General features: G+C 48.2%; 1 protein-coding gene and 1 long non-coding RNA gene across 2 annotated transcripts in view; one reads left to right on the top strand and one right to left on the bottom strand.

Annotated features, from left to right (window-relative positions):
• Positions 1 to 3,535: 3,535 nt before the first annotated feature.
• LOC121836992 (E3 ubiquitin-protein ligase RNF13-like) lies at positions 3,536 to 13,452 on the top strand. The gene is made up of 2 exons (XM_042292194.1): positions 3,536 to 4,160; positions 10,977 to 13,452. Exons 1-2 carry the CDS (start codon positions 3,986 to 3,988, stop codon positions 11,408 to 11,410), a joined length of 609 nt encoding a protein of 202 aa, XP_042148128.1. The 5' UTR covers positions 3,536 to 3,985; the 3' UTR covers positions 11,411 to 13,452.
• LOC121836993 overlaps positions 12,997 to 16,694 on the bottom strand; it is a 42,266-nt gene continuing 38,568 nt past the window's right edge. Inside the window, exon 4 of the long non-coding RNA XR_006078056.1 lies at positions 12,997 to 13,040. This is a non-coding gene — a long non-coding RNA (uncharacterized LOC121836993). The remainder of the gene's footprint in view (positions 13,041 to 16,694) is intronic.

The raw sequence follows: 16,694 nt of genomic DNA, 5'->3' as shown, positions 1-16,694 counted from the left end.
TTGGCGTGTTGGCAGCCTCGACGAGCGTATGGAAATATTGGCGGTTCCGGTTTTCAGAATTAAAATAATTTCAAGGAAACGTTTTTTGTTTTATAAAAAAAAAAATATTAACATTGGGTGGTGCGCTTCAGATTAAACGGTACTCACGCCTCGAAGATCGGATAGAGGCGATCAAGTGCGTGTGCGTGCGTGCGTGTGTTTGTGTTCCCAAACACATCAGCTTTAACAATCCCCCCCCCCCCCCCCCAAAAAAAGAAAGTTCTGGCGATATTTTTTTTTTTTTTTTTTTGGACGGTTAAACTATTTTTTATTGACTAAAGAAAAAAGAAAGAAACTAGAGCAGTGTGCAATTTGTGACGTGTATTTGTCTTGTGCTTAGATGATGGGGCAGTGGCTTAGGAAAAAGGGGGGGGGGGGGGGGGTGGGAGGGAGTAAGGAAAATCAGTCATTTCCAGTAAACAATATTATTAAAAAAATGAAGCCCCCCCCCCCCCCCCCCCCCCCCCCCCCCCCCCGGGCTTTTTTTTTTTTTAATAGAAAGATTTGCGCTTTTGCAAGTAGACGACGATAGATGTGATGGCTGTTCAAAGATGTTTTTGTGTGGTTGTGTGATCGAAGATGTTAATCATATATGCCGAGGGTGCCGAACACTGAGCTTGCGGGTTTTGGGGCGTGGCGGCAGCTGAAGTTTGGAACATCTCTGCGTGTGTGTGTGTGTGTGTGGTCTGGGGCGGGGGGGGGGGGGGGGGTAATTGTGTATTGAAAATTGTTTGCTAGCCGCCCGCCGTTCCCACATTACTGCCCCTATCCACCACACAATGTTAATGTGCTGACTGTGGCGATGGCGCGTTATAATACAAATCTTAAACCAGCTTCCGTTTATTTTTTTTTTTTTGCAAATAATAATATTTTGTTTAACAAAAAAAAAAAAAAAGGATACTGAAGGAACAATAGGATTTCTTACGTCCTGTGTTCATGCTTTTTTTCAAGCCCCCGAGGCGCGAGTACAGTTCAGTCTCTACCCAAATACACCATCTAGCGCTAATCAATTTCGAAAAAAAAAAAAAAAAAAAAAAGCGATTATGCATTTGCAGTGATGTTTAGAAATGAGCTAGTCGGAGGTGCATAGTGAACATATAATCAAAACAGCGAAAACGAACACAAGGACAAGTAGAAGAAGGGACACAAACACAGCGCTGACTCGCGTCTTCTTATGTTGATGTGCTTTAAGAAGACAAAAAAGAGAGTAAATCGCGAGTCAGCGCTGTGGCTGTGTCCCTTTTTCTCCTTGTCCTTGTGTTCGTTCGCGCTGTTTTAATTATATGTTTACGATTGTGCATTTGTTTGAAATTGAATTTATTCTGAAACACAGGTCTCCTCCCAATCAAACACCGCACAACCACTAATATTTCTATGAAATCGGTGCTGCCAACATGCCAATGTCACACCACGAACATCGTAAGTCACTATGTTCAAAGTTTCCCGCGTCCAAGTCGCGCCACGCCACACGCCAAGTTCTTCGCCCCACGCACTCGTAGTGCGGATAAGAATCCAACGCAATCCGCACTCGGAGTGCGGATAAGAATCCAAAATTATCCGCACTCGGAGTGCGGATAAGAATCTACCACTATCCGCACTCGGAGTGCGAATAGGGACAGCCGCACTGTAGACCGATCTTGCCCTCCACTTGCAGCAACACCAAAATACCATATTCGCTCAAAATTGTGCAACACCTGCACCAGGATGAGGTTAAACGAAGCAAAACATTTATTTACTATTGTTCAACACTAATATTGAAAGAAGTAGAAGCGAAGTAAAGTGGTAAGAACACATATTTCGGAGGGTCTCTACCTGCCGTAGCTAAACATTTGTCTGCCACACTGGCCACGTCATCGTTGAACTTCCAGACGATGTCGGCAATGTCACGGAGCTCGAAGTCACGAGAAAAAAAGTTTATAAAATGTTGGTATGGTGACTGCTGCAAGAAGACAGAACCTTGGTCTCGTACTCCCGGTGAGATCGCTCGCTTTTCATCTCAGCTGCATACCTCCGTGCTGTGGCGCTATAGCCGCCAGCATCAATAACGAGTTTTGGTAGGTTGCTTTCGTGAGCCCGCTCCGCTCTACGGAGCGGAGGAATGGACTTCTTCCAAGATCGAAGCGCCCTATCGCGGCAAAATACCACGCAGTGCACTCTGGGAACTAGTTGGCCACTCAGTTTCGGTTTCGATTGAGCAGCTTCATTTCATACTATCACGCTGTGATCGAATGCGCTGCTTGCGTTTTCGATTATCTGACTTTTTACAAATGTACAATACACTCATTCTCAGGCGATACAAAACGAAGACCGGGACACTTTTTTTGGTTCCCGAAACACCGGATATTATGCGTGCGTATGCAAACGTAAGACGTGGCTTAGTCACATCACCCCACGAGTGCATCTTTGAGCTCAATTTCAATAATCCCGTCTAGTACCAGTGAACTACAACAGAAATTTGGTCACCTTGAGCCTTACACATATTTTGTTTGCCAAACGTCCGCTTCTTTTTACTTCATTGGACAACAAGCAAGCCGCATCCTCACAAGAGTATCAAAGTTGAGCCCAGCGTTGATGCATGAACTTTTAAGGAAACGCAATAAATTCAACCTCACTACTGCACAAAAATTACTATGATGTCTTCCTTGTGTCATATATATCCCACTCAAATATTATGCTGATAGAAGATTAAGTTTTTGCAAACGCTGAAATCGACTAGCTACAACTGAGGCCCTAACAAGCGTCCTTTACTCCTCGCTAAGCCTTTTTGGACGAGCATTTACTGACGCCCAAGATCTATGGCTGAACGGTGTGTCTAAAATTATCTTGGCATACTCAGTGAGGAAGAAAGCAAACACACAACAAATATTATCACCATTAGCAATCGTCAAATGCTCTTTGAATAATTTTGTTCGTTTGGCGCACCGCATAGGGGTTCACACTCGTCCGGCGCACGTCCGGCGAACGGTGCGACATTCTTCACACAAGTTTGTATGTTTGAATGTGCCTATATGATTGCAGGATAACTTTATGCGCAAACACGATATTGAATTAATGGAATGCAAGCAGGGTGGGGGCTTCACTTCGCGCAGTGCTGCGGGTCAGTATAGATAAAAGATAAGAAGTGTGTTTGATTTAGCGAACACACTTCTTATGAGATACTACGAATTATGAAGAATGCAATGTTGGAAAGCACTTTTTAGATTGAACCATTATTAGTGACCTTACAATGCATTGAAGTTCAGTGCTTTGTGTGTGGCTACCAAGCAATAAAACATTATTTCGGTTCAAACTTTTCCTACATATATATGAAAATTCTGCTTCCAACATTGCATGCTTTGCACATGTAGCTACATGGTGCTAAAAAACTTATCTTCTGTCTGTCCTAAATGCTGAGATATCCCTTCTGAAATTTGTTAGGAGTCCAGAATATATGTTTTGAGGAAGCGTTATATTAGCGTCAGCTTCAGTGCAATTTCAGCCTATATAGATATTATAAAGCGATATTATGGCTCAAATATTAATCTTCAAAATAAAAAACTTGGCAGATCAAAAGAGAAACAGCTTTAGATTTCGATATCACCATTTGTTTTATAAATATTTTTGCTCCGAAGACCCATGTCTCCCCTTAATGCGTTGGAAAGGCGGGAGCCCACCGCAAACTTTAGTTGAGGGAATTCACGAAGTCCACCAGGGAGTTTATGCGTCGAAAAGGCACAGTCTGCCGCACGCTTTATGCATCAGAAATGCAGGAAGGAGGCAGGTCTGAAAGCGTTCGGGAATCCTCGGCGCAGCCGGTCGTCTCACGCGCAATCCTTTCCAACCAGTCGTAGTGGGCGACAGCACCGAAGCGTCTTTACTCCAGTGGCCAGAGCCGCCGTGCGTGGCGACTTTGGGCAAGGTGTGCCGCGGGTCAGTCGCCAAACCCAGGTAGCTCTTCTTGTTGCAGATGTGGCGCTACTTCCGGGACTGGCGCAGGAAGAGGCGCTCCCGCCTCTCCCGCAGGCACTTGAGGAAGCTGCCCGTGACCAAGTTCAAGAAGGGCGCCCCCTACGAGACGTGCGCCATCTGCATCGAGGACTTTGTGGAGGGGGACAAGCTGCGCACGCTGCCCTGCTCGCACGGTGAGTGGGGGCTCGCACACACAGCGGCCGGAGGAAGGGGTAAAATCGGGAGCGGAGCACGGTAAACTGCGGGCGCGACGTCGGCGATCCTGGGAGGACGAGGGTGACGGAAGGGCAGGAGAGGAAAGCGGACAAAAGGTTAGGCGAGGTCCTTTTGCCGCTAGGAGTTGAATTCGTTCGAGTGCTCGTCAAATTTATTTATTGCCGTACCATGTACGGCACCGGCGTTTTGGGGCGAGTTGAAGCTAGGAAAACGCTAGGTAGGGAGCTTGGAAGCTTTGTTTTTCCGCTTTGTGTATATCGAAGCACACCGGCCATATGGTCCCGTCGGGAATGCCGCCGCGTTAGGCCCCGCCATTCGGAAGCGGCCGAAAGGCACCAAATTTTTACCTCTAAATTATTGTACTAACCCTATGGCGGCGGCCAATCGTGAATTGAGTTTTAACGCAGAATGTGTTTTATCAGCCGTTTTCTCCGAGAAAAGCGGCAGGTTCGTTAAACACGCTCGACCATCTTGGCTTCATAAACGGAATGTTTTTTAAAGGGATACTTCAACGAAATTTGAAATATTCCCGTCGTGTTCAAAAATAGGTTGAATATGATCCACAATATCTGTAAATGACAATCGCACGCTTGTATTTTGAGCCTGGTGGCTGTATTTTTCGTTGTAAACGGCCCACTCTGGCAAGCGCTCGGAGAAGGCCCAGCTTAGAGCACGTGACATCCAACGCAGTCGTGACGTAGGTTGTCTCAAGATGAGCAAAGCTACGGCGAGGCTGACGTTGAGAGGATGGCCTAGTCGTTCCAGCCACCGAAGCGGCTGCTTTTGTACGAATTTTGAGTGACGGGTTAATCTTCTATAATCTTGTAGGGGGACAATAGCGACTTCTGCGACACACAAAAGGGATTCTCGGGAAGAGGGGAGTTCCTCCTTCCCCCCTTCTCTCGTCGTGGCCGGAGACGAGACAACCTCCGTCACTAGCTGTCAAGGTTCCTAGACGAGCATTACAAACGAGGCGTTTGCGACATCCACCAGGTGCTCTTTGCTAATCGTTTAATTTGTTTTAAAATTCCTTTTCGAGACTTTTTTAACAAGATATTGGTATGTTCCATGTGATACTGCTCTTTTGAACACATATAGACCAAAAAATGAGCGCCGAAATTTCGTTGTAGTATCCCTTTAAGTCTACAGGTTGTTTTCTGAAAGTAGCTACACAATGCGGTCTCTGCGGCTGAGTGATATGGCTGAGGGAACATGCTTGAAGCACGTGGGAAGCGGAGTTGATGCGCTAAAGTTACTGCTCGTGCTGCAGGCACAAGGCGAGCAGTGCGAAAATGTGGACGACGATCTTGACATCCGCATTTTCATCCGCGTGATGCAATTGTTGTGCCATTAGTGCCAAGGGGCTCGTCCTGCTGCATTCTGCTAGATTTTGCCGAAATGTGAGGATTTTTCTTGAACGTTGTGCCAGAAGTTTGTTTCTTTTTCTCAAAACCTAAGCTACTATATTTACTGGCATAATGAGAGCACTTTTTTTCCCGAAAAATTAACAGATATTTGGGGACTGCATTCATTACGTGGGGTAAAATTTTTGCACTTGCACACTTTGCTCAAATGTCATTTTGGCTTCCAATATGACACGACTCGATACTGCGGCACATCTCCAGTGGCGGGGGTGCATTCACGGCTGGTCATGGGCACGCCACAGTATCCATGCTTTATAAATTGCAAACCTTTTTAAGGCACTTTCGGCATGCCTTTTGCTAAAGAAAAGTTGCCCTACGACGCTAGCTCGGCGCATAGAGCACCGCAACCGTTCATAGTCCACGATTTCACTGTTCGAAAGTGAACCATAGACGACGGCGTGTTCGTTGACATCAATGCATCCAGTAGGCGAAGGATGTCCGAGGCTTGGCAATTCCTCGACCCAAGCTTGGCCAAGTGTGTGCGCCACTCGGTTTCACGGTTGATCACTTCCGCAACTACGCACTGCAGCCATTATGAGAGTGGCTTGGCTTGGCTTAGCTTGGCCTGACCTGACCGTTTGGCGGCAAAAGAAAATTGGCTTGATGACTAGCTAGATTGGACATAATTCGAGACTCGTGAAGCCAAATATTGGTGGTGCGTTCATTACACAAGGGGGAAAAAAATCCAAATATTGGTACCCATTGTGGTGGGTGCGTTCATTATGCCAGTAAATACAGTAGACGAAACCGTGCAAGCCGATTGATCGACCTTTTGGAGCGCAGCTCTTAGGGGCCCGTTCCCGGCTTGGGCGGCGTCACCGTCGGCATTACCGCAAGGTCACATGACCCCCGCCCCCCTAGGTTACGTGACCTCCTGAAGCATTTGACTTCCCCCGGGTCACGCGACCCCCGAGGTTATGTGACCCCCGAAGTCACGTAACCCCCCTGACATGACACGACCCCCCCTGAGGTCACGTGACCTCAAGGAGTCACCTATCCCTCAGTACGCTTCTATCCTCCTCCTCCAGAGCTGTGCTCGAATCTGGCATTACAAGAAGTTGTAAATGGCTTTCATTTTTTTTTTTTTTTTATTTATACTACCGTAAAATCTTGAGAGATAGCCCACCTAAAATCAAGAAAAAATCAAGTGAAAATATGTGGTGGGCTAACTTTTAGTGTGCAATCAAGAAAAGTTGAAACCATTATATTTTTAGGTCATGCTTTCCTTTTAAGCTTGTTATCGGGGCGAGGGGCAACGAAGTAAAGATGACTGCTTCCCAGTCATCAATGATCGGGTATATCCCGCCGCAGCTAACTAGCCGCATTTACGCGCCGAGGCCATCATGGATCCCAGCGCTACTATTACTAGAAGGGGCTATCTTTCAGTGTTTAAAAAAATATATAAAATCAAACACAACGTAGGGGTGGGCCACCTTTCGGGAGTGGGGCATCTCGGGATTTTACGGTAGCGGTTTTACAAAGCTATATAAGCCAAACCATGCACGCCGAGTGAGTAGGGTTGATAGTTCTCCGTCTCGGAGCTTCTTAGTTTGTGTGCGTGAAATTAGCTTTTTTCATTTACTTTTGCTGTCATCCTCTCAAAACAAAATCATACTAAGGAAGTGACAACTGTAGAAAACTGATGCCCAGCAATATTTGAATACTGTGAAACCCTTTATTTTGGCGGCCCCCATTTTTCGCGAATCGGTCGCAGGTGACATAGTCGCGACCACTAAATTTCGCGAATTCCAGATGCCTGCATTGAAAATCTTAAGAACTGAAATTTTTGCGCGCCCTTAAATTTCGCAAATTCTTCAATTCGTGAAATTCACGAAAATTGAGGGCTCGCGAACATTAAGGGTTTTACAGTATTTTTTTTCCGCGTTTGGTCCACTAAACCGTGTTTACTCGCATTATAAACGCGCTCGCATAATGAACACACCCCCTCATAGCAGGTACTAACATTTGGACTCTTTTTTTTTTCCCTCGCGTAATGAACGCACCACCAATATTTGGGTCCGCGAATCTCGAATTGCTACCAATTTAGCTAAGTCACCAAGCCAATTTTCTTTTGCTGCCAAACGGTCAGACCAAGCTAAGCCAAGCCAAGCCGCTCTTGTAATGGCTGCAAGTGCGTAGTTGCGGAAATGATCAACGGTGAAACCGAGCGGCGCACACACCTAACAAAGCTGGGGTCGAGAAATTGCCCAGCCCCGGACATTCTTCGCCTATTAGATGCATTGATGTCGACAAACACGCCGTCGTCTGTGGTCCGCTTGCAGAGAGTGAAATCGTGAAACTGGTTAGGCCTAAGAACGGTCACTTTGCTCTGTGCTGAGTGAGCTTCATAGGGCGCTTTTCCTTTGGCAAAAGGCACGCCGAAGGCGCCCTAAAAAGGTTCGCAATTTATGAAGCATGTTTACTCTGGCGTGCCCCCAACCAGCCGCGGGTGCGCCTCCGTCAGTGGAGACGTGCCACAGTAGCCAATATGACATTTGAACGAAGTGTGCAAATGCGAAAATTTTAGCCCGCGTAATGAACCCCCCAAATATGTTTAAATTTTTTGGGAAAAAAAGTGTCTTAATTATGTGAGTAATTACGGTACTTTGTTTTGCACATTGATACTTAAAGGGGCTGTGCAACATTGTTTGGACTTCGGTCAAATAATTCTGGTAGTTGTTCCCCGTCACGTCTGGATTAAAAAACTGAAAACAAATTTTGCCCACGCGCGTTAGTTCTTTAGAAAAAAATATGTCAAACGATTGACATTTTGGGCACCTCCAACTCACCCTCAACTCGTACACCGTCTTCTGAGTCTTGTGCGCAGTGACACGCAATGGGGATAGGAAAAGACCGGTTGGGTTCTTTTGCAGAGCCTCCAGCGCGAGCGGCTTCTGCTTGTGATTCACATGGCGACCTTGAAGGTTGGCCTGAGCGATGAGGAGATGGGGAGAGCAAAGAGCTCGCTTTTTTCTGAGGAAGTTCAACTGATATGGTAGCACAATGAGGTGAGGCCCAAGGGAGGAATAGTTTCATTCACCTCGGGCAGATGGCGCCACTAAAACTGAATGTGGTACAATTTTGTCGATTACATGAGGTTTTTGACGTATTTACTCACGTTGAAGCGACAATATTTATCAAATATGGCATTAGATTGAGCCCATAATGGCACATCTTGCCAACCTATTACTTTATACCCATTGTGCGTCACGCCTTTGTTCCCATGGCCGCCACTGCGCGGCTGCAAATCGCGAAATATTCCCGTTCTTTTATATGCTATTACGCAACGAAATCACAATATTTCAAAAGAATGAGGTTGTTTCTCCATTGCTTTTGGTAAAATAAACAATGTAAAACTTTAAAACTGCAAATTCTTTTGAAGTTAATATTGTTGCATTGCCCCTTCAAGACCCATGTTGTAGAAAAAAATCTCCAAACTCTGGTCTAAAAACATGCTTTTCATGTAACTCTGGTCTAAAACTATGCTTTTCATGTAAGGCTTCTCCAATTATGAGGCACTGGAGAAAACCAGCCTTTTGCGTTAAGTCCTTATTTCAAACTCTTTTTATTCGCCTTCCACCCATTGAAAAGCACGTAAGAAGGGCCTCAGCACGCACCTCGTATTGCTGTGCCGCAGCGTTCTTCCGCAGCATAAAGGCCATCCGCTTTCATAGCTGTCACCATGGCAACGAACACAGATTTCCTGAACGCCGTCTGCTGGCCAAAGTTTAATAGTTTCGTAATGAGCAGCCGCAGACTGTCGCCGCAAAGTGGCGTGAACGCAGACGGAGAATGCGGGCAGGGAATGTGCCGTTCGAAAAGGTAATTCAGCGTTCATTGCCATGGTGACGGCAATGAAAGCAGACGGCCTTTTTGTTGTGGAAGAACACTGCAGTGCAGCGATACGAGGTGCGTGCTGAGGCGCTTCCCGCATGCTTTTCAATGGGCAGAACGCAAACAAAAATGAGGACGTAACGCGGAAGGCTGGCTATGCCCACGCCTCGTAATTTGACGAGCCTTACACGAAAAGCGTGTTTTTTTGGCTATCCCGGGACCCATTTTTTTATCCGTAGAATGGATATGAACGATCAAACTGCCCTCTGTTTCACCTTACGGTTGACCGCAGGAGTTGCTACGAGCCATTTCGGCCAATCCAGTGCCGTGAAAGTAGGACGTGACCACGCTCCCCAAACATCCCTCCTGAAGGTCGCGTTACATTTGCGCGGCATCGGATTGGCTCCTGGGCAAAGCGCCGGCCTACGAATCCTTAGGTGGTGGGTTCAAATCCCAGCCCCAGGTGATGGGTCCGAATCCCGGCCCCCGGGCGGGTTCGAATTCCAGCCGAGGTACGCGCAATCTGACGGTGGCCTAAGGCTCATTCAAACAGACCCATTTTCTTAACGTTACGTTGCGAAAAGTCGCCAGGAAATCTGTGCTTCGCATTAAGCGTGGCTACCAATTCAAGGAGATAGCCTGGCACACAACATTCAAGACACGAATGTGTCGGTGGCAACGAGCTAGGATGGTGAGTTAGCGTGGCAACCAAGGGCACAAGCCTGATCGTAAGGTAGCTCAAGGAGTTGAGCTCGGTTCAACTTTTCACACAGCATCATTTTCTTAGGTTATGTCTAAGGCGCTAAAACATTTGTGTCTCGAATTGGTAGCCATGCTTGATGCGAAGCATAGATTTCCCGGTGGGTTTTTGTAACGTAACGTAAGAAAACGGGTCTGTGTGAACAAGCCTTCATTGCGGAGAAGGGAGTAACCGAGATTTTGATTGCATGTCCAGAGATCCCCAGGTGGTCCAAACTAATCCTCAGTCATTTGCCGGGGTGTGCCAGATGGATATCTGCCAGGTGTCCTCTATTACTCTGGGAGACTCCCGAATTTCGATCAGTTAGTGCAGTTGTACGATTGACTGAAAAATCTTCCAGAAAATGCAAATTATACCTCCCCCCCCCTTTACTCCCTCCTGCACTTAAACAAGGAGTTTTCGCCGTCGCAAAAGACGCCTTTCATTGATAGCGAGGCAAAGCTATATGTCGCTAGCATGAACGGTGCAGTATAAGCGTAATGACGTTGTCTTCCTGCAAATTAGTTCCCCCCTGCTTGAAATTCTCTCGGATTTGGTTTCTCTGAATTTGACAGGTATGCATATGCCCTTCGTTAGTTTGGCACGTAGAACCGCCAAACTTGATTTAAATCGGCTCCGCCGACTCGTAGCATCCATCGTACTCTATTATAAAATAAAACGAAGCAAGCTCCTCCTACGACCCCTCCTTTGAATTTAGGTTTTCGTGCTTTCACGGCAGTCCCCTAATGCACCTCTCTGCTCTCTGCTTTCCGCAGCTTACCACTGCAAGTGCATAGAGCCGTGGCTGCTGGAGAACCGGCGTACGTGCCCCATCTGCAAGCGCAAGGTGGTCCTGCCCGGGATGGACCCGGACTCTGACTCCGAGTCGGAGGCCGACGCCCCCCACTCCGAGCGCACGCCGCTGCTGTCCGGAGGGGGCGGGGGCGGTGGCGGAGGCACCTTCGACAGCCCCCCGCCCCGGGAGCTCCCGCGGCAGGCCCCCCCGCCCACTGGCCAGATAACAGTGGCAACTGCCACCTTCCACTGCGAGGACGGGGCGAGCCACTCATTACCGACGCACGTGAGCACAGCCCACTCGCTGAACCGCGACACGGAGAGCGGCAGCAGCAGCGTCGAGGAGGAGGTGGCCGTGAGGCCCACCCGGCCGAGCTCCTCCTACGACCCTGGCCTCCACAGCGTGCTCTCCTAGGACGCTTGGAACATGCTGTCCTGCCGCAGGACGGGTTCCGGCGAGTCGAGGGACGGGTTCCGGCGAGTCGAGGGACGGGTTCCGGCACGTCGAGGGACGGGTTCTGGCACGTCGAGGGACGGGTTCCGGCACGTCAAGGGACAGGTTCCGGCGTCGGGCCGGCCTTTTGGCGTTTGACTCCTCGCGTGCCACGTACAGCGAACCAGTCGGGTTGCCGGACTGCTCATCCGAACCGAGCCACTGCCCTGGACTCCGTTGTTGCCCGTCATCGTCTCTCATACGAGATGAAAGGGTACAACGAACGCGAGGCTAACAAGGGCTGGACGCTCGCCGACGGCCTCAAAACTGCAGAAGACGCCTGCTTGTTGCAGCTGTCATTAACGTTGGAAAGCGCCGCGGAAGCCTCGCAACAGTGACGACAGGCAAGTTGTCGCCTGGAACTGCTAGAAATCAACATGGACCCTGGTCGACATTAAAGTTAAGATCGAGCGATGGTTTTCGCCAGTCCAGTTCGGAGCAAAGTGTCCGACAATTACGGATATTTCGACTGCCGGTGATCGAGGTCAATTACACCTTACGAAACGTAGCTACGTCCAGGCGGAAACTGTCGTCGTGTGCCCGTGACCTCTGGGCACGGTCTGTGACGAATCTTTTTGTACGGATGACTCGTGGACACTTGAGCTATTGTAGATATCCATCTTGTTGTTTTGCGATGTGAACATTGTTGCGATAATGAGGGGAAGCGGAGGCTTGTCGCCGTTTCGCAGAACGTTTCTTAACGAGCGCGTTACCTTGCGATAGCCACTCGTCTGTAGCCCTGATGTATGTTTTAGAGAAATGGAATGGTGGCGGACTTTGGAGTAATGATCTTTGCATAAGTCAGACTTTTCTGTTTTGGCGTGCTCTGTACGAAAAGCGAGCTGGAAATGGACATTAGAACACCTCATTTTAAATGCACCGTTTGCGTGCCACTGCAAGTTCGTTGCACGGACACCCGCTTTCCAGCATTGCAAAGCGCGTGTTATGGCGACGTGTTGGATTGAGGTCCAGCTGTGTGCTCGAGTGACAATGTTTTTATCTGTGGCAGGTCCTTCTAATATATGTCGAGTGGCTTCTGCCTGCTTCTGTGGCGGTATGTGTAAATACGAATATTGTCTATTGTTTGGCTAGGTCAATCTTTGCAATCTGAAGAGGAAATATACATATTGTGCTCGTCAATAAGCTAGGCTTAGTTGCTTAAACTGTACTCAATTTGACATTGGGCTTTTGCACACGTTGCCGTTCGCCTAGAATCAAAACGCACTGCGTGCGGTTGCAATAAGGTGTCTCGGGCCTGCATAACCCTCGCACGCGTACCCGATTGTGGCAAGGTTTTCTGGCAGAAGGCCTCGGACCTTGCTGCTCAAATGTGCCTGAAAACGCAGACGTGGGGCCGGGCTGTGGTGCTCCCAAGAATGGCCCTAGTCACTTTGTTCGCCCCGACAGACCTTGTGTGCACGCCTCAGTTGTATGTGGAGCATGGATTTCCTTCTGGTGCATTCCCCAGCTTGCGAAAGAGTGAGACCAGCCCCTTTGGACGACGACATGAAATAAATGTTTATTTAAGCGACTTCGTCTCTGTTGTTAGAATCTGAAAGGCAAACAAAAAGTGTGATTAGCAAACGTGTGTGCTCAGACAACGTGTCAAATGAAGTTGTTTTGTCTTTACATGGGAGTTGTGAAACCAGCCCTATTATATTACACTTTTTATAGGAAACGTGGCTAAAGAATTTGCTGCTCTTGTCCTTCCTGCGAAGGACTGTGGCCTTCTGTGGTTTGTGCATCCTGCTGAAAGCGGTCTTACTAGAACCCAGTTACTACAATTTTTGTGACGGATTGCGAAGAAACAAGAAAAAGTAGGATCTGAGTAAATGTAAACCTGATTGTGCATGTGGGAGCAAGGAGATGTAGCGAGAAGAAACCGCTGCGCATGTTATTTCGTTCACGCGAGTGGTCTTGGAGTACCTAGACTCGAATAAAAGTAGTCCTTTTGTTTTACACTATTTTGTTTTTGCTAGCAGCTTTTTTATGGTGTAAACTCGTTATCACAGACCTTGATAATGATGAAGATTTTGGTCTGTTGTAAAAGGAGTGTGCAGAATGCAGACACTTTTACTACAGACTGACATGGTTTATGACTGGAGTCTGTTTTAACGAGTAAGCCTGTTGAGTTTTGAATGGATATTAGAAAAGAAGAGGTTCACTGAAACTTGCAAACTTTAAAAGTTGGTAATTTTTTTATTAAGCTATATCGACGATCGTCATCGCTGTGCTCTTTGGGTCATACGAGGCTTTGCAAAGTGGATATCGTTGCTACTGAACCAAAGCCACATAATGTCCGAAATAATGACTGCTGTCGAAGGGTCCACTATTTATCCACGTGTATGGGGGAGGTTGTCAGGACCGGCACATTTGCGTGCCTTGGAACAATTCTAGTACTACATACCTGAAACACGCAAACACAGTTTCACAAAAAGCTTTAGGTCTGTTCTTTACAGCGAAGCTGTCTATGGCTAGGTCCTGGCAGTTCGTCCTCTTGTTCACACTGAACGTAGACCAACAGTTTTGTACAGTTAATGCTGCAGACTGCGCTGCTACACGCGCGTACCTTCCCCACCCGCGGCATTTCTCTCCCCCTTAACATTAGGCAATGCCGCGCGCTCTTTGGTGGCCACCTGCCAAAAATCGCACTTTTATCCTTATCAGTTGGGGTGGAAGTACGGGGAGCATCCGCGCGCCCAGAAGCCAGAATGGGCACGCCATAGGGGCACGCCGCCAACATGAAACCGCCACTGCTACCCAGCCCGACACAGCAAATCCCACCAGAGCGCCAGCTTCGCTGGACTTTCATCTTCACGGGGTGGAAGGGCCCTCAATTTTTTTTAGGGCTAAACTAAGGGTTTGCGAAATATAGCGCAAAAACAACGGCCACGCATTTTCTATGTCCTACACCGGATGTTTGTCGTGTGCAGAGTGTTCTAGTCCTTGGAATTCGCCTTTGGGCTGTTTCTGTGGCAAGGCTTTCTTTGCCGGCTGGACCATCACAAAGTTGCGTTGTCGAGTGTTCGCAGTGACGCGTCTTGAAGAATTTCGTTCGCTCGGCCGAAAGCGTGCAAACTTTGCACTGGCAGCAGTGTCGAGTATACTCTACCTCGCGCTCTAGCAGCCATCATTTGCCGACCTGCATATTTCAACTACTTGTTCCAATATGTAACGTTATATAATATTGCACACTGGTTTGCAAGCTTGCTCCCAGATGGCCATCGTTCATATTTCAATAAAATATATTACTGATCGCGATTATCCTGTTTGCCAGCCATTACTAGGCATTGTCAGCATTTGCGTCCAGGAATCAACCCGGCAGCAAGCTCGCAAACCAGTGAGCAAGCGACGAGCAAGCTGGTGTAGGACAGTGAGAATACGCGGCCGTCAGTTTCGCTTTATTTTTAATATTTCACCACCCCCTAGTTGAGCTTCGAAAAATTGGATGACATTCACATGACCAGTTTCAGGTATGTACGTTTGGAATTCGACTTTTCCAAGGCATAGATAGGAAGACCAACCAAGCTTCACAAATCACTGCAGTGTTATAACCAAATGTCTGATGTAATCAGACCTAATGAGGTTATATACTGTTTTGCTGTAACTTGGCAAAGAGCAAACACCCCTTGGATCTAATCGGCCAAAGTTGCAGAGGCTAGAGCGAGCAGCTGGAGAAAAGGGAAGAGGAACTCCTATAATTGTAATGCAATTAAATGCAAAGGTGCAAACAAGCTGGACAAGAATGACGAAAACCCTCTTGTGGATCCCAGACCTTGCTTTGTTACCCTTGTTACACTCAAAATTCGCCCGTAAGTGGCTTTCCTCTTCCTTCCATGGCTTCGGCAGCACTCTTTGGGAACTAGTCGGACAGAGTCATGTGTAGTATCCCTTCGACACACTGATTGGCTCGTCGGTTGTGGCTAGACTGACTATAGAACTGCTCTTTGCTGTCTGAGCAACTGTTTGACAAAGGCACAGATCTTTCCAGCGGCGTAGAGTTTCCATTTTCCCGGGGGGGGCAGACCCGGAATGTGGCTCAAAAAAAAAGGGGGGGGGGAGGCTGCGGGGGGGGGGGGGGGGGGGAGAGGAGGAGAAGGTCCTTGTTTTATACGCCTCGCAAGTGGGCTCATTTGCGTCTTCTGCGCATGAGAAAGGAAGTAGCGGTGACGTCAGAATGCCGAGCCCTGATTGGCTGATCGCGACCCCCTATCTCAGCGTCGTCTGCTCCTTTGCAACGTCGTCTGCTCGCAACGTCGTCTACGTTTGTCTTACCTTTCCTGCAACTTTCGGAAGTCGAGCGAGCTCGACTTGGCCTTTCAGAGAGGGCAGACGAAATAACTCGAGCGGTACGTTGTTTTTGTCTAATAACTAGCAGACGCGCATCAAGGAGGGAAGTCAAAGGACTCACTGGCGAGGTGTCCCGAGGCGCCGAGGTTTGTTTGCTAAGAACCGAGAGGTGAGCGTGTTAGTGTCCGCAAGTTCCCTCCCAAATACTTTTTCCCTCCTTTCGTGTGCGGCGAGACCCCTCATTCTTTAACGGCGTCGGCGGGTTGGCGCAGTTAACGTCGTCTGCTTTACGTCTGCTAGTCAAAGCGATGGCTGCTTTACTTTTCCTGCGTCTGTCGGAGATTCACCGCTTTTTCACCGGCGAGAGTCACCGTTGCCTCGGGAAACAAGGATATAACAAAAGGAAGAAATTGACCTCTTAATCTAAACTGAGGTCAGCGATCAAAGTATAATACGGGAAGGGTTCACAAGGGTCGCGCGGGCATACTCCATTCAGCACGCCAGCCGGTCGTGGGCAGACGGTCGCCGAGTCGCGGAGTGCCTGCTAGGCCTAACTGCTGTGCTCGCTTGGTCGCGTTCGGTGGAAACCTGGCCGTTGGAGCTTTTTTCGGGTGTTTTTGGATCCATCGTTCTCGTTCGTCGTGGTCTGTTTCAAGTACTTTTTACTTTTTTCTTGCTGCTTGAAGTTGGGACGCGTGAGAAGCGCATGTAGAAAAATAAACGTCCGTGGGTCGTCACGACCGCATCGCTGTCGGCCATGCTGATTTGATCGTAAGAAGCGCGTAAAGTGCGAAACACATGTACGACGAAACCGTCCGATCCGACGTCCGACCACGCAATACGACGGTCGGAGGCGAGGGTTTTCAACGCTCTCCGATGCTACGAAAACCCTCGCCCACCAAGGTCATTCCGGCAG

Source organism: Ixodes scapularis, unplaced genomic scaffold, assembly GCF_016920785.2.
Source record: "Ixodes scapularis isolate PalLabHiFi unplaced genomic scaffold, ASM1692078v2 PGA_scaffold39__5_contigs__length_11793443, whole genome shotgun sequence".
Lineage (NCBI taxonomy): Eukaryota > Metazoa > Arthropoda > Arachnida > Ixodida > Ixodidae > Ixodes > Ixodes scapularis.
The sequence above is the reverse complement of the archived record's forward strand: the minus strand, read 5'-3'. Positions and strand labels throughout refer to the sequence as shown.

Coding starts and splice junctions, on each gene's coding strand:
- LOC121836992 (XM_042292194.1), top strand. CDS start 3,986: ATGTGGCGCTACTTCCGGGACTGGCGCAGGAAGAGGCGCTCCCGCCTC. Junction 4,161..10,976: donor CACGCTGCCCTGCTCGCACG/GTGAGTGGGGGC, acceptor TGCTTTCCGCAG/CTTACCACTGCAAGTGCATA.